The sequence below is a fragment of the Solanum stenotomum genome, chromosome 8, assembly GCF_019186545.1.
Source record: "Solanum stenotomum isolate F172 chromosome 8, ASM1918654v1, whole genome shotgun sequence".
NCBI lineage: Eukaryota > Viridiplantae > Streptophyta > Magnoliopsida > Solanales > Solanaceae > Solanum > Solanum stenotomum.
In genome coordinates this window covers 46,668,529-46,692,060 of record NC_064289.1, presented here as the reverse complement: position 1 = coordinate 46,692,060, position 23,532 = coordinate 46,668,529, and the positions used below count along the sequence as shown (strand labels likewise).

The 23,532-nt window shown below is 34.6% G+C and overlaps 1 protein-coding gene across 1 annotated transcript; it reads left to right on the top strand.

Moving 5' to 3' along the window:
* Positions 1-212: 212 nt before the first annotated feature.
* Positions 213-23,433, top strand: LOC125873844 (protein fluG-like). Its single transcript, XM_049554693.1, has 18 exons — positions 213-392; positions 4,930-5,193; positions 6,391-6,455; positions 6,554-6,669; positions 6,744-6,849; positions 7,061-7,217; positions 7,394-7,489; positions 7,622-7,670; positions 9,056-9,411; positions 10,695-10,867; positions 15,576-15,696; positions 15,765-15,817; positions 15,931-16,060; positions 17,256-17,401; positions 18,144-18,332; positions 19,305-19,531; positions 20,499-20,644; positions 22,972-23,433. Exons 1-18 carry the CDS (start codon positions 213-215, stop codon positions 23,032-23,034), a joined length of 2,637 nt encoding a protein of 878 aa, XP_049410650.1. The 3' UTR covers positions 23,035-23,433.
* Positions 23,434-23,532: the final 99 nt, after the last annotated feature.

The window sequence follows — 23,532 nt, the reverse complement described above, 5'->3', positions numbered from 1 at the left end:
CAAAGGCTGAGCTTCCAAGTTGAAGTAGTCATCACCACAAAAAAAAATTAGATACATTGAGACGATTTCAACTAACTACCAATTTTTTCATAATATAACACAATTTTCAAGCTTATCCAAACAAAGAGAAATAAGTAAATAATTGCATGGACAAATTCACGTGCATTTTTTCAAACTAAACAAATTTAGAGTTTGAAGATTATTAGGAAATCATGAAGATGAAAACAGACAAATTACTTATTGAACTCAAAAAAGCAGTGGATGCTGTGGAAATTGTCGATGCTCACGCTCACAACATTGTTCCCATCGACACAGATTACCCTTTTCTCAAATTGTTCTCCGATGCTACTGGTGATGCTTTGTATAACACGCCCCACACTCTTAACTTCAAGGTTTGTTCCTATTCCACTTGATTAAAAAATTATGTGGTGTACATTATTAGGTTGAATAAATCCTTCTGAAATCGCATATCTTTTAGATCCTCGAATGCATTCTATAGATATATGATTATATAGACAAATTCAAGTTTTAAAGTTTACAACAAATCTCAAATTAATATACCGTAAATAAGGATAAATTTATTTTATTTTCCTAATTTCACGAAAGGAAGACCTCATTGTTATTGATAACTGGATTTACTGTCAAATATTTACATCATTTAGTAAAATTTTATTACACGTATATAAAATATAGGTAAAATTTATTGGTGCCCATGAACCGACGTATTAATATTGCATCGAAGAAATTAAATAAAATGTGAATGTATTTTTAACACGATGAAACTTGTTTCACAGTACATTACATTTGAAGCATGTTCTACGGTGTCTTTGTTATGTGATGTTCAAAATAGGTGTAATATATATTACTCCGTCGTCTCATTTTATGTGGCACCATTTGACTTGACAGGATATTTAGAAAACAAAAAAAAGATTTTTAAAACTTGTGGTCTAACACAATCCATATATATTTGTTTGGTTATAAATAATTTAATTAAGGATAAAAAGAGAACCTTGAAGTTAAATTACTTCTAATTATAGTAAGGTGACATTTTTTTTTTTTAAAACGGTCAAAAGGAAAGAATACCACATAAAATAGGACAGAAGTAGTGTAATTTTTCTATGGATTTTTGTATACTAAAATTAATTGATTTTTCTTTTATAAAAAATAAAAATTCAGTGTCTAAATTTTATGATACTTATTAGGTAAATCTGAATTCTATTTTCGTTACAAAAAATAATTTAATGATTTAGGTACAAATAATACAATTGGCTCTACATTATTGAGTTTGGGTCATGTATTTCTAGTTGTGGTCATCTCATTATTTGTCGTATATGACTAGTAACTTTAGTGTACTTTTTTTTAATACTCATATTAAATTATATTAATTTAATGTGATTAAATAATAAATTGAAGGTAAGAGTGTGCATTAACTAGTTTAGTTAAGTGATAAAAGTATACTTTTTTTATTTTACAGTCCAACGTGTAGATATATCAAACAAAAGTAATACAATCAGAAGACATAAATCATAGCCTCAGTACAAAAAAAGAAAAGTGTAGCTAATTACTACAAAAAATAAATGAGAGTTGTTAGAATGCATATAAATATCCAGATTGAAATGAGAATTTTCATCTATACAAAATGATGCTATATAAGTAGTCAAGACTACTAGAAGTACATTATCATCTAGCATTAATAACAAAATTATTCCTCCTAGGTTTTGACTCTGAAGTTTGGTGTGCCTTCTCTATCCATTGTGATAAGAATTTTAACCATACTAGGCAGAGAAACGACATAATAGAACTTCATGAATATTTTGTTTCTTTCTCCAATGTCTACAAGATAATATGCAATCATGCTACCTTCTCTATAAATATGGACAAAAGAGCAGTTGAGATTCTTAGAGAAGTTTTCGATATGAGTAATAATTTGTTGCATTTCTCAAAAAATCTTCATTTTGTTGTTAATCATGTTGATGATAACTTGAAAGTCAGACTGAACAATCACAGAACTATATCCTTCATCAAGACATATTTTCAATCCTTGGGGCAAGGCCTTAGCCTCAATCATATTATTACTGTTAGCATATGCAATGAGGAAATTTCCATTGTGGTCTCTGATAATATCATTACCACCAAAACTTTCAGAATTTCCTTTGCAACAATCATCAAAGTTAATTAACTCAATCAGAATCTGGCTTTATCCATATAACCAAGCTACAAGAAAAGCATTGTTTAGCACTTTCAATGGTTTTGCACATGTCTTTTCATCCCATCGGTAACTAAAGATCGTGAAATTGGGAACTGATTCATATAGATGTTAACGTATCCACTTGTTGGATAATTTGTCTACTAGACATGTGGATGTTGTCATATCTAGATGCACATCTACTTTTTCATATTTTTCAACATGTGAGGATAGGAACAACTTGGAGGAGAGAAATTTTTGGTCTTGATTAACCACCAAGATATCATTATTTGCCTAGTGTTACCCTCTTTTATAAAAATATCACATGCATGATTGTCCATAAAATGACCAAACACTTCTTGCACAAAATAAATGTTTGATACTCTCTTCCTTATATGTCGTGCAACAACAACATCTAGAAGGAATGACAATTTTAAATGTCTTAAGTCCATCACCAGTAGGAATGTTTTTGTGAAGCATTCCGTAAACAAAGAAGGATATCTTATAAGGAATCTTCTTGTGTCAAATCATGTTACAAGGGTATTAGGCTTTCGCTTCCTGAGGCCATGCCAAGCACTTTTACAAGATAACTTGTCAGTCTGGACTAAATAGGAGTATTAATCTTATTATTAGAGACCCCAATATTTCTAATATCAACAATCAATTAATTAGGAATATGATTCCTCAACCTAGCAACATTTCAATTTTTATTTTTAATAAAACTATTAACAAAAATTTGGGAGCATTATGAAACTGATCATTAATTTTAGCAAGTGCATCCTTTCCCGACAAATTATATATTCATTCCACCAGAAGGATATTAATTCGGGACCAATTTTACATATCAAATGCTTTTCATCATCTTCTTTAATATCCATCAATCTTCTCCAATAATGAGATTGTCCAGAATACCATTTTTTGGACATGATGCTTCCTTTTACAATATTTAGCTTCTAAAAAATCTCTTAGAAGACTATTATTAATTCTAAAGTTTCACCATGTCTTGACAGAAAAGATTCTAGAATAATCAACAAGAATTTTGAAGCCAGCTCCACTTTCAAAAGTAGGATAACACAAGTCCTTACATCTAATCCAATGTTTTTTCTATTCTTGAGATTCTCCTTTCCCTCCAAAAAAAAAGGTTGGAGATGATCATCTCAATTTGACTGAGGATTGTTTTGAGGGATAAAAATTATACATAATATGAAGAGGAAGGGAGAACTGATTTGATAAGAACAAGAACAAATTTACCTTGAAAAGAGAGTAATTATCCTTGCCATCCTGGCATACCGTTGTAAATCTTGGCCATCATAGTGTTGAAATAAACAACTTTTTTTTTCCAGTGTATATAGGACAACCTAAATATTGCATTGAAAACTGGAGGTGGCTTAATTTTCTGATGGAAATTTTCTCCCTAATTCGATCATCAGTTAAATTTGAAGAAGCATATATAAAAACTACATTTGTTCTTGTTCACCATTTGTCATAGATATGCTCATAGACTTCTAATTTATGCATCATCTTCTTAATAAAAAATGAAACCCCAGAAGAAAATACAACTTTGTCATCGACATAATATAGATGATTTATGAAGGGACCTATCTTCTCAATAGAATATGAAATAAATCCATCTTCTTGGAGATTGTTTATCAATATAGACATCAATTCAACACTAATAACAATAAGAGATGGTGACAAAGGGTCTTTATGTTTAATGCCCCTAGTAGATTGGAAAATAGATGTCTTGAACCATTTAAATTCACAGAATACCACACATTAAAAAAGCAACCCCATATTATGTTGAGCCACAGTTCAACAAAGTCCATTCTTCTCAACACCATGCATAAATATTTCCAATCGAGTATATCATATACTTTAGCTATGTCGAGTGATAAAAGTATATGTAAAGAATAAAGACACAAATCTTTCATGTTTTCACATTTCTCGGACAAAAATATTTCGAAGAATGTCATTTCTCTCTATTTACACAATGCTTCAAGAACAACAAATGAGGAGGTGGTGACAAATGTGTGAATTGTATTAAATATAAGGAGATAAAAATTGATTAAAGTACTCATAGTTCAATCTGTTCAATATTTTCTTAGATCAAAATAAGTTAAATCAACTAACTGTCATAATCTGACCTTCATTTTTTATGTGTTAAAAATGTGAAAGCTGGTATTAGTATATGTCCTAAATCATTAGCATAAGCTCTTCCAAACTTACATAATTCTTAATCTCAAAATTTAGTTTTGTATGTTTAAAACTTCAAATTTTAGTTACATTTTAACCCAAAAAATTGATGAGTTATTTTGAGTTTAGCTTGTTAAGTCAAGTCAACAAATGGATGACAAATCAATTAGTTTAAACTTGGATGAATTGGGGGATATTAAATGGAATATTTGGTATGTCTAATCAACAATTGCTAATACTATTTGAATATATTAGGGAGGGAATATCAATTCAGGAAAATTTCACACTAGCAAAGCCAGATCCACTTGCAAGACTCATTGGAGAAATATGTCGAACAGCTTTAGTGCAAAATTATGTTCCCAATCAGTAGGCTCAATGGACACTAATTGTTTTGGGATTGCAATCAGTTTCACCAGTTTTTTGGTGCAATAACGTGGATAAATGTGTTGCAGGCATTTCCCTTTTACTTATGTTGCTTCATGTACTCTAATTCTTGGACATTTATATTTTGTTCTTTGCAATTCTTCTTACAGCAATTTTTTTTTTGGCAGAGAGGGCTGAGGGAATTAACAGAACTATATGGCCCAAGTTTAAGCTTAAGTTTAGGTTTGCATACTGTTCAAGAAACTCGCCGGAGCTTAGGGTTGGAGCAGAGTGCTATTACTTGCTTCAGGGCTGCAAGAATTTATACAGTACTAATTGATGATGGAATTGAATTGGATAAAATGGTTGACATTGAATGGCACAAAAAAGTTGTACCAATGGTTGGTAGAATACTACGAGTTGAGCATCTAGCTGAGAAGATTCTTGACAAGGTAATATAATATTCATTGCTCGCTTTATTAACGTCTTAAACTGTGAAATCAACTTCTTGATGGCACTACCACATGGGAGAGTGCAACTGGAAAAAGAATTTAATGGGAGACTATTGCCACTTAGATAAACATGATTTTGATAAGGTACTCAAGGAAAAATAGAACAGAGAGTCATCATGGAATCTGCTGAAGCTAAACCCTTCATACATTTCCAGTGAGTAAGATTCTCCTATTGTTCACAAAATATGAGTCAGGTCTTACACCAAACATCCTTTATCTAATTTTACCAACTTTAATTTTGTCCCCATCTTATAGAGCTCTTGCATTATCTATTTATTTGGCCATTGTTGCTGGAAGGAAATAACATTTTCTCTTATGTTTTCACATATTACAAGTTCTTAAGATAATAGTAACAGAAAAAGGTACATATTAAATAAATATATAATCTAAATTAAGAAAGCAAACTCATGGCATTATAGGATATATAACTTGATTATTGGAGCTATTTTTGTCAGTTCAATGAATTGTTTACTTCAGACCCAAAACCTTGAACTTATTGGATTGCTTGTTGCACAAAACTTGCATGTCAGTGGAACTGCTAGTTGCCTGTTAGCAATGTGGTACAATTTTACTGTCAAGAAAAGTAGATACTCTTGTTTTCAACCTGAAGGTGCCGTAAAAAATTCCCCTATGAATACCAAAAGAAATTGGTCGGACATATGGAAGAAACTAAAATGCGAGCTAATCAGAAAAATAAATGAACAAGTCAATGAACCAATGTGACAAATATAAGTGAAAACTTGAAATTCTTTTTAATCTGTTGTCATTGCTCGACTTGAACCTCAGATCCATCAGGAAAAGAACTTGAATTTGTAGGCTGACATATATAAAGAGCTAGGATATTATATCATCATTTATGTAAAACTGCTGCTGCTGCACAGTTTGTTCTCCAATTATTTTACAGTATTAAATTATTGACAGTTCTTTTACTTTTATTGACTATGGTAAAGTGGAGGGGCTTGAAGTCCTTTAATAGTTGGATGTTGGTTGTTTTGTAACTATTGTTATCAGTGACACCAGGGAGTGGAAGCTCATTTTCTTGTCATGCTAATCATCTCAAGAATATTCTGTCTTTGTCATCTGCTTATACCCCTATTAGATCTATTTATCTCTTTATCATATCCTATTCTATTCTAGGGTTCAGATGGAGCAACATGGACACTGGATTCATTCATGGAGATTTTCACTAAGGAGTTGAAGTTATATCCTTTGGATTTTCAGTCAACATATTCCAGTCAACATGTTTCATTTGATGTGTAAAAAGTTATGGTTCCAAAAGTTTTTCCTATTTGTTCCACACAGTAGCTGATAAGGTTGTTGCCTTTAAAAGTATGGTTGCATGTCGTAGCGGCCTTGCAATTAATACAGAAGTCACCAAAAGTGAGGCTGAAGAGGGCCTGAGTGATGTTTTATGCGGTGAGTCCTGCACGATGTGGGGTTGTAATGCACCATGATTGAGCAGCTGATTCTGATAGTTCCTCTCTTTCCAGCTGGGAGTCCCCTGCGGATCTCGAACAAGAGCTTCGTTGATTATATCTTTATGCATGCTTTGGAGGTGGCTCAGAGTTATGACTTGCCCATGCAGATCCACATGGGGTAACAAAACTAATGTTTTGGTGTAATTGCTTGACCTCATTTTATTCTAGCTTCTCCAGAATTGAATCAAGTCTATAGTTTTTCTGCCCTTTGTTGCATGTTAATTTTCTTACTAACATTAGAAACCCAACGATGGAGATGCATTTGGTTTTACTTTTTATAGTATTTTCCCATTTCTTATAAGAAAGATTGTTTTATTTCTTCATTTCAGTTTTGGGGACAAGGATTTTGATATGATGCTGGCTAATCCCCTTTATCTTCACAATCTCCTTGAGGACAAGAGATTCACTGATAGCCGATTAGTGCTTTTGCATGCGTCCTACCCATTCTCAAAGGAAGCTTCACATCTGGCTTCTGCTTACCCTCAAGTAAGATCATTAATCCTCTATCTGAAACTATTAACATGTTGCTCTGATGTTAAGACATGGATTTTACTTGTGCAGTAGGAATTACCTGCCAAATTTGAGACTTTTTCACATCTATTGTTAGTGATGAAGTATCTTTTCCCGTGTTTCCCTAACACGGTGATTGTCTTCTAATATAGGTATATCTTGATTTTGGGTTTGCAATTCCTAAACTTAGCTTCCATGGGATGATATCATCAGTGAAAGAACTCCTGAAGCTTGCTCCAATGAATAAGGTTGTTCATGTACTTACAGATACATTATGTTCTCCAGTTCAGGTTTAGGATTTCCATTTATTCGTAGTTGACTACTCTTTGAGGCCCCATTTAAAGAGAATATCTTCCTAAATAATGTTCGGATTTCAACAGGTTATGTTCAGCACTGACGCCATCGCATTTGCTGAAGCCTTCTATCTAGGTTTGGCCAAACTTGAACTTATCTTGTATCGCTGAAGTATGACATGACAAGTATTTGCACTGTTGGTTTTGAAAATATATATATAACAAGGTTTTGCTTCAACGAATCTAAAATACCTATTTAATCTAGCCAGCTAAGAAAATAGAAACACTCATCACGCTACACACGATGATGTCATGTCCTTCTCCCACACTTTGTCAAACATAATTTTATTAGAGTTTCAACAATTGAGGATGTTTGATACATATTTTTGACTGTTTCCATATGTTTTTCTGGTATTTCACTGTCAACATGTATCTTTTCTTATTATGAATGTGTAATGCATTTTAGGATATTTATATTAAGATTGCATAGTTGGATTACCCAATAAAATAGGATAGGAAGTGGAAGGAAGAAAGAGGAAACCAAATACCGTCTATCTATGACATCCTAGGAAAATCCCACATTGGCAAAATATGAGACAAATGTTGGGTATATAAGGAAACAAGTCTTGGACCCTAGTGACGTGTTTTAAAGCCGTGTAGACCTTGGCCCAAAGCGGATAACATCACTAAGGATGGTCTGGTAACAAAGCCACTCCATTTGCAGCATTGGGTGATGGTGGGGCAAACCTCACCATTCAACCGAGTTTAGGCGAATCCTACATCTTTGAGGTGACAGTGAGGCAAACCTCAACAATGACGCTGAGTCCCTAAAGGAGTGTATGTGAGACCCCTAGGTAAATCCCCAAAAAATACGGGAGAAATGTTTGGTACATAAGAAAACAAGCCTTAGATCCTAGTGAGGTGTTTAAAAACGGTGTGGGCCTAGGCTCAAAGCGGATATTATCTCTAGTGTGCTGAGTTGTTACACTATTGCAAAATATTGTATATAGACTATTGGTGATAGATGATGTTAGAAAAATTTATAAATGTGTCTGCAAATGTAGAGTATATCTCAGATGTAGACACTGATATGCTCCTTAAATTATGTAAATGCATTCATTTCTGCTTGTGTCTTGCCATCAGCCAGTTTACTAGCAGTATTCTGTCCAGTTCATCTCATGACCTAACTGGATTGTTTTACGCATTGAAAATTGAATTTATATTTTTAGTTTGTTAAACGATTTTCTTAAATAATTAAAAGGAATTGTTTATCTTATTGCTGGTCTTAAATGGGATGCAAATATTCCTTAAGGCGCATTATTACTTTGATCAAGTAAATTATCATTAGAAGTTGTAAGGTAAAGAGGATTATTGCCAAACAATAATTTACAGCTTGAGTTACATCGTAGCTAAATACGTTATTCCTTTTGTATCTTCTTCCCAATTTGGTATGAGTAATGATTTAAACTTGGTTCTAATACCTTTCAAAATAAATATAATCTAAACTTGGTTCTAATGCAGGTGCAAAGAGAGCACGTGAAGTGATATTCTCTGTTCTACGAGATGCAATGGTTGAGGGTGATCTTTCAATTACAAAAGCTGTCGCAGCCGTTAAAGATATTTTTGCAGAAAATGCAAAGAAGTTGTACAAATTACACAAACTTGATGACTCTTCAAAAGATTCTGACGAACCTCATATATCATCTCCCTTCATGAAGGAAGAGTTACATGGCTCAGTAAAGGATTCTTCAACAGAGTCTGATGTAGAACCTCATGTATCATCTTCCTTCCAGAATGAAGAGTTAAATGGTTCATCAAAGGATGTTACCCTTGTTCGCTTGATTTGGATAGATGCTTCTGGCCAGCATAGATGCCGTGTAAGCTTTACCTTTATTTTTAAGTTACTGATTTTTCCTTATGATAATGAATTATTTAATGATAATCTTTACAATGCCCGCGACAGCCCAAATATGATAGGCAGTTGGATGATAAAGCACATTTCTGCACTCAAATTAGTAAGAAACTTGGTCTTCCCGTGCCCTGTGTGTAAGCAGGGACAAGAGTGTCTTTATTCCATAACGAGACAGGAAAGGAGTTTGAACCTCAAATGATGAATTGCCCAAGTTATTTTTAATATACATTTACCTGGATATCTCTTTTAAAGCAATTGGTTTAGAAGCCTGTTATGGTTAATTGCAATTTGCATTGACATACTTGACCATGGGACTACTTATTGGGCTCAAGCAGAACATCAAAAAATTAGTGTAAAGAATGTGATCATCGTCTTATAACAGATAAATATGTTTGTTATTTAATTATAAGGCAGGGATAAACTATAATATTAAATTCCAAATTTGTGTAATCTGAATAGTAAACCAGAAAGTGTTTTTTCAAGAGCACTCTGGATACAAGGAGAAAGCATTATTTACCACTGAAATTTTTGCTATGCCTAGTGTGTTTCTTGGATAAGCAGCATACTTGCCTCTTTCTGTTCAATTAAGAGCATATGTGGAGATTAGGCCATTCAAACCAACAAATGATCACACATTTAGCTTAGCACAAATGATTGGACTTGAACTAGAATTATTCTTCCAACTTATCAAGCCTCATATGGCTTTGATGTCAGTCTTTGGCTCTTTGCTTTGTTGTTGATAGATTTTCCTTCATCATGAGAAAAAATTAGGCAGTCCTAATGGCAGTTGTTCCATCGGTTTATAATTCATTTTCTGATTCAAAAATCGGAAACGTTAAATTTTTTGTTAGGATCGCATTTGGGAAGGTTAAGAACCACTTGAATTGAGCTCAATCTGACCTAGCTCCTTATTTTATTGGATCAATGCTCTCAGACATACTGCTAAGAGAACTTTGAATGAAGAATGATGAATCAGGTGAAAGGTTGTTTCACCATAAGAACATTTTACCTCAAATAGGAAGTTGTTGTCAGCTAAAAGTAAGATGATTCTTTATTTGGTGAAATTTGAGAACTTGACTTTGTGAAACATTCATATTGTGATACGACAAGGTAGTTAGTTCATCAGTATAATTTTCAGCCATTTTGATTACCTTCACTACATGATGTGAGATAATGATAGGTGCTCTCTTAGTCTGGTGGAAAAAGTGTACTCATTGAATTTGATGCTTTCTTCTGCATCACTTGCAGGGTGTCCCACGACAGCGTTTCTATAGCTTTGTGAAAAAGCATGGTATAGGCTTACCTCGTGCGTGTATGGGGATAAGTTCAGTATCTGATTCACCAGTAGAGGACACTAATCTCGCCTGTTCGGGTTTGATAACAATTGTTCCAGATTTATCAACCAAATGCAGAATTCCATGGTACTGCTTGTGTACTTGTCTATTATTTTTAACCTCATGAATTTATGTTTTATTATTTGCATATGGACTACAGGTTGTCTATATTAATTTCCCTGAGAAACCATGTATTATACAATTAGGGAAGAGTCTCTTTTGTTTGTTCAATTTTTGACAATAGGGAGTTCTCAACTTTGTTTATATTGCCTCTTAGAAACAATACAAAGCCTTTTCAAATTTATCCAATATCTAGTTAACCAGTGAGAAATTAGAAGAAGAAGATGAAGAGGAGATATTGGGAATTGAATTGATTGATCATTCCCTCGAGTTGATGAGATTAAATAGCTGTTAATGTAAATAAGGAAAGAAGATAATAAAATATTACACAATCTTCTAACTGCCTAATTAAAGGGATTATGAAATATTCTCGTATCTAGACTATTTAACCATACCATATTTAAATATTCTCATATCTACACTATCCAAATATACCATAATTAACACTCCCCCTCAAGCTAGAGCGTATAAGTCGTATGCTCCTAGTTTGCCACAGATTTAGTCAATTCTGGATCCTCGGAGTGATTTTGTGAAAATTTCTGCCAATTGATCTTTTGAGTTGACAAAACTTGTGGTGATATATCCAGACTCAATCTTCTCTCGAATGAAGTGATAATCTTTCTCAATGTGGTTCGTTGTTTCATGGAACACTGCATTAGAAGCAATATGTAGTGCAACTTTGTTATCACAAATTAATGTCATCGGTTCAACTCCTCCCATCTTCAATTCTTGGAGAGGTTTTCTCAACTATATAAGCTCACACGTAGCTAGTGCCATAGCTCAATATTCTTCCTCGCTTGATCTAGCTACGACAGCTTGCTTTTTACTTTTCCAAGATATTAGATTGCCTCCAATTAGAACACAATAACCTGAAGTGGACCGCCTATCAGAAGGAGATCCTGCCCAATCTGCATCAAGATATCTGACAATGTTGGTGTGTCCTTTATCTTCATATAGTAAACCTTGTCCGGGAGAGCTTTTGATAGATTGCAGGATGTGAATCACTGCATTAGAGTGACTATCACAAGGTGATTGCAAAAACGGGCTAACTACACTAACAACAAATGAGATGTCTGGTCGCATGATCGTTAGATTGTTGAGTATGCCAACAAGTCTCTGGTATCTCTGCTAGGATCTTTCAGAGGCTCCCCCTATCCTGGAATAAGCTTAGTATTTGGATCCATTGGACTGTCCACATGTTTGCAATCCAACATACCAACATCTTTCAAAATGTCTAAGGCATATTTTCTTTGAGTAATAGCAATACCATGGCCAGACTGTGCCACTTCAATGCCTAGAAAGCATTTCAACTTGCCCAAATGCTTAATCTGAAAGTGACTTGAGAGGTGTTGTTTGAGTTGAGCAATACCTTCATGATCATCTCCTGTGATAACAATACCATCAACATAAACAATTAAAAAGATATGTTTGCCATGAGATGAATGCCTATAGAATACAGAATTATCAACTTCTGTTCAGATCATTCCAAACTATTGGACAACCACTTGAAAACTACCAAACCATGCTCGGGGAGATTTCTTGAGACCATAGAGGGATCAACGATGTTTACAAACTAGTCTAGACTCCCCCTGAGCAACAAACCCTGGTGGTTGCTCCATATATACCTCTTCAGCAAGTTCTCTATGTAGGAATGCATTTTTGATGTCCAGCTGAAAAAGGGGCCAAGAGATGAGAAGACGAACAAAAGCCTTCTTGGCAACTGGTGAGAAAACATCTCCATAATTGATGCCATAAACTTGAGTATATCCCTTAGTAACCAGTCTTGCTTTGAGACGATCAATAGCTCCATCCAAACCTACCTTAACTACAAATACCCAATGGCAACCAACTGTGGTTTTGCCTTCAGGTAAAGGAACAAGCTCCCAAGTATCATTATCATGCAAAGCAGTCATCTCCTCAAGCATAGCTTGATGCTAACCTTGATGAACCAGTGCTTCTGCCACGGTCTTAGGAACTTTGGCTGATGATAAACTAGTTAGGAAGGCATGATATCAAGGTGGCAAACGATGATAACTTAAATAAGAATGAACAGGAGTTTGATTGGCAGTAGTTCTAATACCTCTGCGAAGAGCAATGGGAAGATCATCAGATAAGTGCTCAACCGAAGCAGAAGACGTTGTTGGAGCCTATGTTACTCGAAATCTTCAAAAGTGTCGACGGGTGCGTGTCAGATCCTCCAAAGATAGTGTAATTTTGTAGGATTCGACACGGGCGTGGCAACATTTTTGGAGAGTTTGAGCAACTTAGGTTGGAGCAAGTAATGAGTTACCAAGATTGCTTTGTTCACCTGTATCAGAGTTAGAAATACCAATTGGATTAGCAAGTTTAGTAGGAGGTTGAGTTTGTCAGGAATAGACCTTAAGAGTTGGAGGTGGAGCTGGGGTTGGAATAGTTGGAATGGGAAGGACTGCTATGGCCTTCTGATTTTCTGTATTAGGAGAAAAATACGGAGAAGTCTCGAAAAATGTAACATCTGCAGAAATCAAGTACTTATTGGTAGAGGAATCAAAGCATTTGTAACCTTTTTGTAGACGAAAATACTCGAGAAATACACATTTAAAAGCCTTGTGCTGAAGTTTTTTCTTTTTCGGGGGTAAGGTTATGAACAAAACACGTGCAACCAAATACACGTGGAGGAAGGGGAAACAATTTTTTGTCCGAATAGAGGACTGAGTGAGGACTCTGGTATTTCAAAACAGATGAAGGCCTGCGATAGATTAAATAACAAACAGTAATAACGATATCACCCCAAAATGTAAAGGGACATGATTGTGAATAAGCAATGTTCAAGCTGTTTTAATTAGATGTTTGTTCTTTCGCTCAACAACTTCATTTTGTTGAGGAGTATGTGCACAAGAAGACAAGTGCAATATGCCCTGGGATGACATAAAGGTAGAGAGAGAAGTAGAGAAGTATTCTCGAGCATTATCACTGATTAACTTCTTAATGGAAATACCAAATTGATTGTGAATTTCAGCATTAAATTTTTGAAAGATAGAGAATAACTCAGATCTATTTTTTATTAAAAATAACCACGTGCACCGAGAATAATCATCAATAAAAGTAACAAAACAATGAAAGCCTAAGGAAGAATTGACACGACTTGGACCCACCCATATATCCGAATGAACGATTTCAAACATAGAGGTGGCCTTATTATTGACGTGTTTTGAGAAAGAAGCACGAGTGTGCTTACCAAGATGACACGACTCACATTCTAACGAAGATAATCTAGATAAACCGAGGACCATCTTTTGCAATTTGAAGAGACTTGGATGACCCAATTGACTATGGAGCAATTCAAAAGAAACAACGAAAGTGAAAGCAACATGTGGTGTTAGGATAGAGAGTAGGTACAATCCCTGTGATTCATGTCCTTTTCCGATCACTTGTTCAGTACTCCGATCCTGCACAATAACATAATCAAAAGAAGGTTAAAACGCATTTCAGATTTTTTATTAAGTTGCTAATGAAATAAGATTATATGGACATTCAGGTGCAAAAATGACTGATTTTAAAGGTATGGAAGGCAGAGGATGAGCTATACATATCCCTTTTACAATCGTCTTTCACCCATTCGCCAAAGTAACAGTAGAGAGGATAGAAGGGGTAGTAAGAGTAGAGGAAGTGTTTTTGTTACCAGAAATATGGTCAGAAGAACCAGAATCAAGAATTCATTATTCCTGAGACGAAGACTGTGCGACATAAGCAAAGGAGTTACCAGGTTGTATTGTGCAAGCAGTTGATGATTGTTGCATTGATGTTTGATATTGAAAGTAGTCATTATAATCTGCTCAAGTTAAAGTGATAGATTGAGATGATCCATCCATTATGAGCCGTTTTTTTCACGAAAAGAAGTACTGAAGAAAAAGAGAGATGAGACTCGACAATTTTCTGATATGGTTGATTTAGCAACCAGTTGATCAATCCCTCTATTTCTTTTTGTTTTTTTCCTTTCAGTTTCTATTACTGAAATAGAAGAACTTTTAGAGAGGGGGCTAACAAACCAGTGGCTCTAATACCTTGAGAAATTAGAAAAAGAAATGGAGATATTGGAAATTGAATTGATTGATCATTCCCTCAAGTTGATGGGATTAAATAGCTGTTACAGATAATCTAAATAAGGAAAAAAAATAATAAAATATTACACAATTTCCTAACTGCCTAATTAAAGGAATTCTGAAATATTCTTATATCTAGACTATTTAATCATACCATATTAAAATATTCTCATACCTGCACTATCCAAATATACCATAATTAACAACCAGATCTAAAGGGAAGAACTCCATTAGGTGCACTGCTAATCATGGAGGAGAGGATATCTGCTATTGGATCGGCATATACTTTGAGAACGCAATAGGAAACTGAAGGAACACTTCCTAAGTGATTTGTTTAAGATTGTACACACACGGGTGTCTAATCCTATAGTGTTTTTGCTTGTCTGCAGAAGCAGATTTAGGATTTTATTTGAGGTGTTCAATCTTATTTCTTACAGTTGAAACCATTGTACTGCTGAAATTGTGGGTTCACATATGAAGTGTATGGACCTCTGCATGACAACCAGGCAGTGGGCTTAATACTTTTTCTGTAACTTGGTCATCATATTGAAAAACATTTGCAATCATGTTCTAATGTGCACTTTTTGGTCCAGGGCAAAACAACAAGAAATGGTATTGGCTGACATGTGTACTAAATCGGGTGAAGCATGGGACTATTGTCCAAGAGAAGCTTTGCGCAGAGTCTCTCAAATTTTAAAAGATGAATCTGGCTTGGTATGGTTAATTTCTTGTGCAGCAAAGAGTTGAAAATTTATCGATCTAACGTGTATCTACATTTTTAGGTCATGACTGCAGGCTTTGAAGTTGAATTTTATCTTCTGGAGAGTGTAATAAAGTATGTGAGAGAACGCTTCCTATAATAGTTTTGTTTATAGTCTTCCATCATATATGTTTTTGGAGCTCTTTTCTAGACATGTTATGCTAAATATGCATAATTAAGTCACACAGGAACGACAAAGAAGAGTTTGAATCATCGGATAAGTGGAGGAAGTGCCATACAACAGCATTTGATATGGCATCCCCGATGCTTGAGGAGATGCTCACTTATCTTCAGTCCTTGAATATTTCAGTAGATTATGTAAGTCTTTATTTTCTTGAAAGTTTGCTTGCAAATTTGATGTTTCTCATGTTGTTGAAAATGGTCTTGTAGCTAAGTAGGAGATTTTAGCATGTATATCCATTTATTCCGCTTGAATTGGAGCTTCGGACTCTAGGAATTTTGCTCTTGCCCTATTGATAGTATCTTGCATTCCCATATTCGTTGAGAGAATGGGTTGTTTCCTTCTTTGGGTCGATCCCCATCTCATAAGCTAACTTATGAGGTGAATTAAACACAGGATCCTTTTTCGTTATAAGTACTATTTATGAATTAAATAGCCTCATAAATATGTAATATAACACCACTACTCCCACACAGTGATGGTTACTTATTATTTTGTTTCTTGATGAAAATATGTTTATTTTTACTTTAGTTAATTTATGAAGATATGCTTATCTTACTTTTGTTAGTGTCATGAGAGTTCTTTTCCTCGATTAGTTTCAAAACTGTTTTTAACTTTCTAAAGTCAAATCTGTGTCATTATCCTTCATACACTGAAGAACTATTTCTTGTCAGATCATCATGCTATAGGAGAAGCATTGAAAGTGAAATATCGGGATCTGTCTGTTTTTCATTCACATACAAAGTAGTCTTGGGGAAAAAGATAACATGTTGTTCGATGACATGATTTACATGGATAATTTCTTCATGAACAACATCAAACACCTCTGGCCTAAATCCTAGATCTCAGGGGATAATGAGAGAAAAAACAGAAAATATAAAAGGAAAAAGAGTTATAAGCCTCACATGACAAGTTTTTTTTTCCACACTTTTACACATAATAGTATCATGGCATTTAACTGTCCTGATATAGTACTTTCTTTACCTACAATAAGTGAGATATATCCAACATATTTAATCATATACTTCATCTGTCTCATTTTTATGGTGGTATTTATTGGACACGTAGTCTTTTAAAGAAGTGCAGACTTTTGGCACATATCGGAAAATGCTCATAGAACTTGTGGTCCTATGTCATGATATTCCTATTGCTATAAGAGTGTGTCATTAAGGGTAAAATGAAAAAGTTAACATAAAAGAGTTTCTAAATATAGAAAAATATTATTCTTCTCGGGACAGACTAAAAAGGGAAGAGTGCGATGGAATAGAGGAGTAATATTTTTCAGTTTCATGAAGATTACTCCCCTTTATGTTGTCTCCTTCAAATATGCAGCTACATAAAGAAGCTGGGAAAGGTCAATTTGAGATTGGACTGGAATACACAGATTGTTTTGGAGCAGCTGATAGATTAATTTATACACGTGAAGTCATAAGAACAGTAGGAAGGAAATATGGATATCATCCAACTTTTTTGCCAAAGTAAGTACCATTATTTCCACGGTATTTTTAGGTGCCATTTTCTTTTCTACGTACTAGTTAGTGCAGATATGCTTTTGCTTCTTTTGAAGTTCTACCAAACCATGTTTTCCAGAAAATGTTTTCCTTCATACCAAACATGAGAAAATTGAAAAACATTTTCCATTCATACCAAACACACTCTTACTTTTCTCTCCCTATGCAATTCTTTATAGTTCTTTTTTCTCTTTCTCTACCTGCTTTTTGCTAAATCTTCCTAGATTGCTTTTCTAAAAAATAAAAAAAAATCTTTATCCAAAATAATATTTATTGTAGTTCTTTATTTATTTTTATTTATTTTGGCTATTATGTTTAGATATGATTGTCTTTATTATGACAAGTCATAAATTTGTTTATTCTATTTTGTGATTGGTAGTTGAGGGAGCACCCAAGGCCTTAAAATTTTGGATTCGCCACTGTTTTAATATACACCCCAATTAGTTCCAATTAATTCTACCAACTCAATTCTTCCTCCCTTTACAACCCTATTAACCACAGATCGAGATAAAATTGTGATGAGAGAGTTATATCTACATTGGAAAACGCAAAAAAGGAAATATAATTTTCTTTCCCATTAGCACAGGAGGGGTATAGGTTAAAGATATGCCAAGCTTTCAGACAAAAATAAAATAAAATTTTGAACTGAGTCCCATCTCAAAACCTTATTTCCCTTTCAATTTTCTAACCTTATTTCCCTTTTGTTTAGGTATTCATTAGATGAATATGGCTGTGGATCTAGTGTGCATATTAGTTTGTCCAAGAATGGAATTAACGTCTTTAAGGCATCTGATGGATCAAGTCAGTATGGTATTTCCAAGATTGGAGAAGCATTCATGAGTGGGGTGTTAGATCATCTTCCTTCCGTACTTGCTTTTACTGCACCACATCCTACAAGGTTAGAGCTTTCTATACTTGTTAACGTTTAACTTAAATGAACCGACAGTGTAAATAATATTTTTTTTCACTCTCAATATGATTTAGTTCCCTATTTTCTTTGTATATATGTATTGGAGATTGATTTATGATTTCCTTGAGCCAATTGTTTGAAATGAGCATAGTTCCATGATGGTAAAATCCCATTGTCGTCCAACTATTATATTCCAAGAACGACCTTATATTGTAAAATGGCGCTTTATATTTATTTTGTTATCACTTTTGTCATCCCAATAAATGTCATCCTCAACCAAAATCACCAAAATAATAGGAAAATTAGTTTTTCATAATATCTTTAAATATTATGATAAGATTTTTACGTAGTAAGATGTCTTCTAAAGGCATTTTACATTATGTTTTGTTTTATCAGAGTACGTAGAATGCAACTAGTTCCATTTTATATTTTATGAAAGGGTTATGCAGAGAGGTTTCCAATTAATATATTGAATTACTCAAGTGTTGAATAATAAGAAAACACGAAATCTAAGAACTCAGCAAAATTGACACTTTTTGCACTCCTTGGTTGTAGTAAATAAGTTTGTTTTGAGCTAAGTGGACTTACTAGTGACAAAATCAAGTGAAGAACGTTCCTCTTTTGAAATTTCTGTCAAAACACCCGATATCTTTTGCTTTTATTTCTCGCATTTTCTTTTCCTCGTGGTTGTTTGCCTTTGAAGTCTCTCTTTTGCTCAAACTTTGTCTGGTCTTTCCAATAATTAAACAACATTTTCTATCTAAAGTTTCTGCATTATGGATTATTGCACAGAGAGATGAAAATCTGTTCTCTTTGGGTTCGGTCTCCTCTTACAAAAAAGATTCGTCATTTGAGTATGTCTATGCAAAATTGCACTTCCCATCAACCTTGAACTACCTGACCTGATCCTTGATTCTAAGTTTCCCTTATTTTAGTTACCATTCGAAATTTATTTTGTAGTTATGAGCGCCTATATTCTAAGGAATGGAATGGACGATTCGTCACCTGGCAGAAAGAAAACACATATGCAAAAATTAGTACTTGTACACTTCCTGGAGCTGTTGTTGTAAGCCATTTCGTATGTCCTGCATTTGATGCGTGTACGAACCCATACTTAGGACTTGCTTCTATAATGACTGCTGGGATTGATGGCTTGCGGAAAAAGTTGAGCCTTCCTGCACCAGTAGGTAAGTTAGACAATTATTTAGCAGTTTTCCGTCTACTGTATAAATTACCTTTTTCAAGTATTCTTTTGCCCTGAATTTTATGGTTAAGCCTGGAATGCATATCATTTCTGTTGGGATCAGCTACTTTCATCAATAGTATAGGACAAGGTTATCTTCTCTTATGATAGCACCAAAATATGTCTTGGCAGGATTGAGCTGCTCTCGTATATATTCAAAACTCAGTGAATGATGGGACCGCCCTTTTATTTTTTTCCACTGAAATATCATGCTTTTGCCTACAGCAGGAGTTCAAACCTGTGATGTGCGCGTAACCTACACATCACGCTGGTTCATCAATTTACTTGACAGTTGTGCTTATATTCAGTATTCACTTACCTTTAGGCAGAAGAAATGAAAAATGGAAATAGAAACAAGAACCAAAAGTCTGTGCAATGTCATGAAAAAAAGAATATAATGAACCTGTACCAGAAGTTGAGTTTTCTTAGTTTGGATAGAAAGGAATAGAGGATGAAGTTATTTTTTTTCGTCTACAAGTATTCTTGCACTCTCAGAATAACATGGCTTAAAACTTCCTCGAATGACTTTATAATATAATGTTGGACTTAACTTATATACACTAAAATAGTATTAATAATTTCACACTATCAATTCATTTTAACCCAGGCTACATGCCATTTAATTTTCATGTTACTAAACCACCTTTTATAGAAGGTTACTTGAAGTTATCGCTTATGTGGTCTGGCAATTCTTTTACAGTGTATAGAAGTTAAGCTCTACAATACGTAGTCAAAATAAGTGCATGCTGTTTGTGAAAAACTAATTTTGGGCATTATCAGTGATTTTCTTGCTATGATTTATCACTTATCAAAGAGGAGTACATGAAAACTGATAACAAGATCTCTTTGTCCATAAGTGAGATATTCATATTATGTTATCAGACATTCTACTTGTGTTTTTTGTGAAACAGATAGAGAGACTCGTGATGTCAATCAAGAGGATTATCGAAGATTACCTGATTGTCTTACTGATTCTTTAAACGCTTTGGAGGAAGATACGCTGTTTAACGATATGATGGGTGAAAATCTTGTGGTTTGCCTAAAAGCAATTCGCAAGGTACGTTTCAAATCATGCTTTCTTCAGTATATGAAGGTGTATATGTTTGCAGAATTCCTCTTTCTGCTGAACAGCTGATTACTCTAGAAAAGGTTTATCAGGTATAATGAAATAAGAATGAATTGGCTCATTAGTGTTCATAGTAAAATTCTTCCATGCAATGTCAGTGTAAGAGCAAATTATAAACTATCAGAATCAGTTGACTTTAACTTGTCTTAGCAGGTTACTTGTCTTATTTCTAGATTATGAATTTCTCTTTTCACTGACAGTCGCCTGATATTATCTTTAATTAGGTTATCGGATAGTGCAAAAAATTCTTGACTGTAGTGTATAGAAGTTGAATGAATTCTTAGAATTATCCTAGGACTTGTATTTTCCTTATATGCAGTCAATAGGTTATGATTCCTGTTAACCAGTCAAACGCTCTACGATTTAAAGAATGATATAGGAATAGGAAAGGCATAGGAGTAGGTTATGCAGCTAAATCGTGCCTGAGTATTCAAGATTATCATATTATGCATGTTCAATCGCCTTTTTACGTAGTTGATACATAACTGGTATAACAACAACAACATATACAATATAATCCCTCAAATGGGGTCTGGAGAGGCCGGAGGGTAGGATGTATACAAATCTTATCCCGGCCTTTGTTGGGTAGAAACAATGTTTTCGAAATACCCTCATCTCAATAGAGAAGAGTAGAGAAGAGAAGAAAAGAGAAGGAAGGAAGAGAGAAAAGAATCGAAGCATGGATGCAAGGAGAAAATAATATAACAACAAATAGCAAGATACAGAGCAAATGAGAAACATATAGTACAGCACATCAAAAATAAGAAGTATGTGAATACTAAATAATACTATTAGTATGGAGAAGTGTAGAGGAGGCTAGTCCCAGCCTATCGCAGATAAAGTACGACACCACTCGACTACCGACTAATCTTCTCTACCCTAATGACCTCCATACCTTTCTATTAAGGGTCATGTCCTCAGTAAGTTGAAGTTGTGTCATATCATGTCCTGTCTAATCATCTCCCGCTAGTTTTTCTTCGGCCTACCTCTAGCTCTCCTAACTCCTTAAATAACCAACCCCTCACACCTCCTTAGTGGCACATTCATGCACCTCCTCTTCACATGTCCGAACCATCTTAGGTCGCTTTCCTCATTTTGTCCGCCACAGAAGTCACTCCCACCTTATCTCGTTTACTTCATTCCTAATCATATCTCTCCTAGTATGCCCACACATCCATTTGAGCATCATCATCTCTGCAACATTCATCTTTTGGACATGGGTGTACTTGACTAACACTTTGCCCCATACAACAAATTTGGTCTAACAACCACTCTATAAAACTTATCCTTAAGCATTGTCGACACATTCTTATCACACAATACCCCCCGAAGCGAGGCTTCATTCTACCCACCTACTCCACTAGATGCGCGACATCCTCATCAATCTCTATGTCTCCTTGGATTATGGACCCAAGATACTTGAAACTTCTTCTCTTGGATATGACTTGCAGATGGTCTTTATTTCCACCTCCGCCTCATGCATTACATCACTAACCTACACTCCAAATAATCTGTCTCTTTTACCAACACTTTGCCATTCTCATCCTTAATGCACTTCACTTGGTCCAGGTTGTGGGCCCCTTTTCTCTTGCCTTGGTGAGCTTATACAACTTCCATTCCCCGCATTTGCACTTGAGTTCTTGTATAAGTACTCAAAAACTGATGTATTAGCCACCATGACCACTAGCTTCGCTTCCTTCTTCACCACCTTGTACCTCTCCCAATTCCTCCTAGAATTGAAGAAAAACAGAGGAAACAACAGGCGCAAAAACACGAAATACAGCACTCCAAAAATATTAAGAATAGACATAACTGATTTAAGTAGCTAATAACTTTGTTTCTTTGTAAACTTATCGCCTAAGTATTACAAATAGTAATGTCTAGCAAAGTGGATAATATCATATATTGTTAGTATGACTTTTCATTGCATGAGTATCTACAAACTTTTGACAATAGCTATTATGCCTCAATCCCAAGTTAGTGGTAAACTTGGGTTGACCTGAATACTCACTATCCAGTTTCCTCCTCAGCCCGTATCATTCCAATGTTTGGGTTCTGTAGCATTAATCTTTTAGCAACAGGAAAAACATGCTTTAACGTTTCGTTTTCTTCATGTCTCTTAAGTATTTGAATTAGTCATTGGCGTAATGAAGTATACAGAACTTTGAAGAAAGGGACAATTTTGACCTTTCTTTGTAGTTATAAAAGTCTTTTTGATTTCTTGTGGACATTCTGAGCTTGATTTCATGAGTTTGCAGGCTGAGATCGATCACTATTGTGAAGACGAGGAACCATACAAGGACCTTATCTACAAATTTTAGGTTGATCAAATATATCAGTGAGGTTAGGATAGTCTATATTGTTAATCATCAAACATATTCTTATTTTTTCAGTGCCCTTCTTTTGCTTCATTAATGCACTTAATAAAACATCATAGAAATTTCAGTTCCTCACAACATGTGATTTGTAAGTTGCTTCTGGCGGCAACATGCTTGTCCCACTGAGTGCTTCTAGGTTAAAGGGAAGCACTAGACTCACCCCACGGAAACTCGCTTTTCGGTTTCCGCTTATGGGGTCAAATCAATACATTCTAAGAAGAAAGATTGGAATATCAATCTCACGTCGTATGACACTGGCCTGGACTAGTATTATGCGTATTGTCAACAGAGGTGTATAAGAAATTAATCTTTTCTAGCGTCTTTTTACATCCTTTTGGTAGACCAAATTCTGAGTTTTTTTAAGATTTGGAATTTTGAGTTCCAAGTCAAAATATTTAATCCTCCAAATAACATTGAAAGCTTTGCAAAAAGTTTTTTTTG

Coding starts and splice junctions, on each gene's coding strand:
- LOC125873844 (XM_049554693.1), top strand. CDS start 213: ATGAAGATGAAAACAGACAAATTACTTATTGAACTCAAAAAAGCAGTG. Junction 393..4,929: donor CCCACACTCTTAACTTCAAG/GTTTGTTCCTAT, acceptor TTTTTTTGGCAG/AGAGGGCTGAGGGAATTAAC. Junction 19,532..20,498: donor GAGCCTTCCTGCACCAGTAG/GTAAGTTAGACA, acceptor TTTGTGAAACAG/ATAGAGAGACTCGTGATGTC.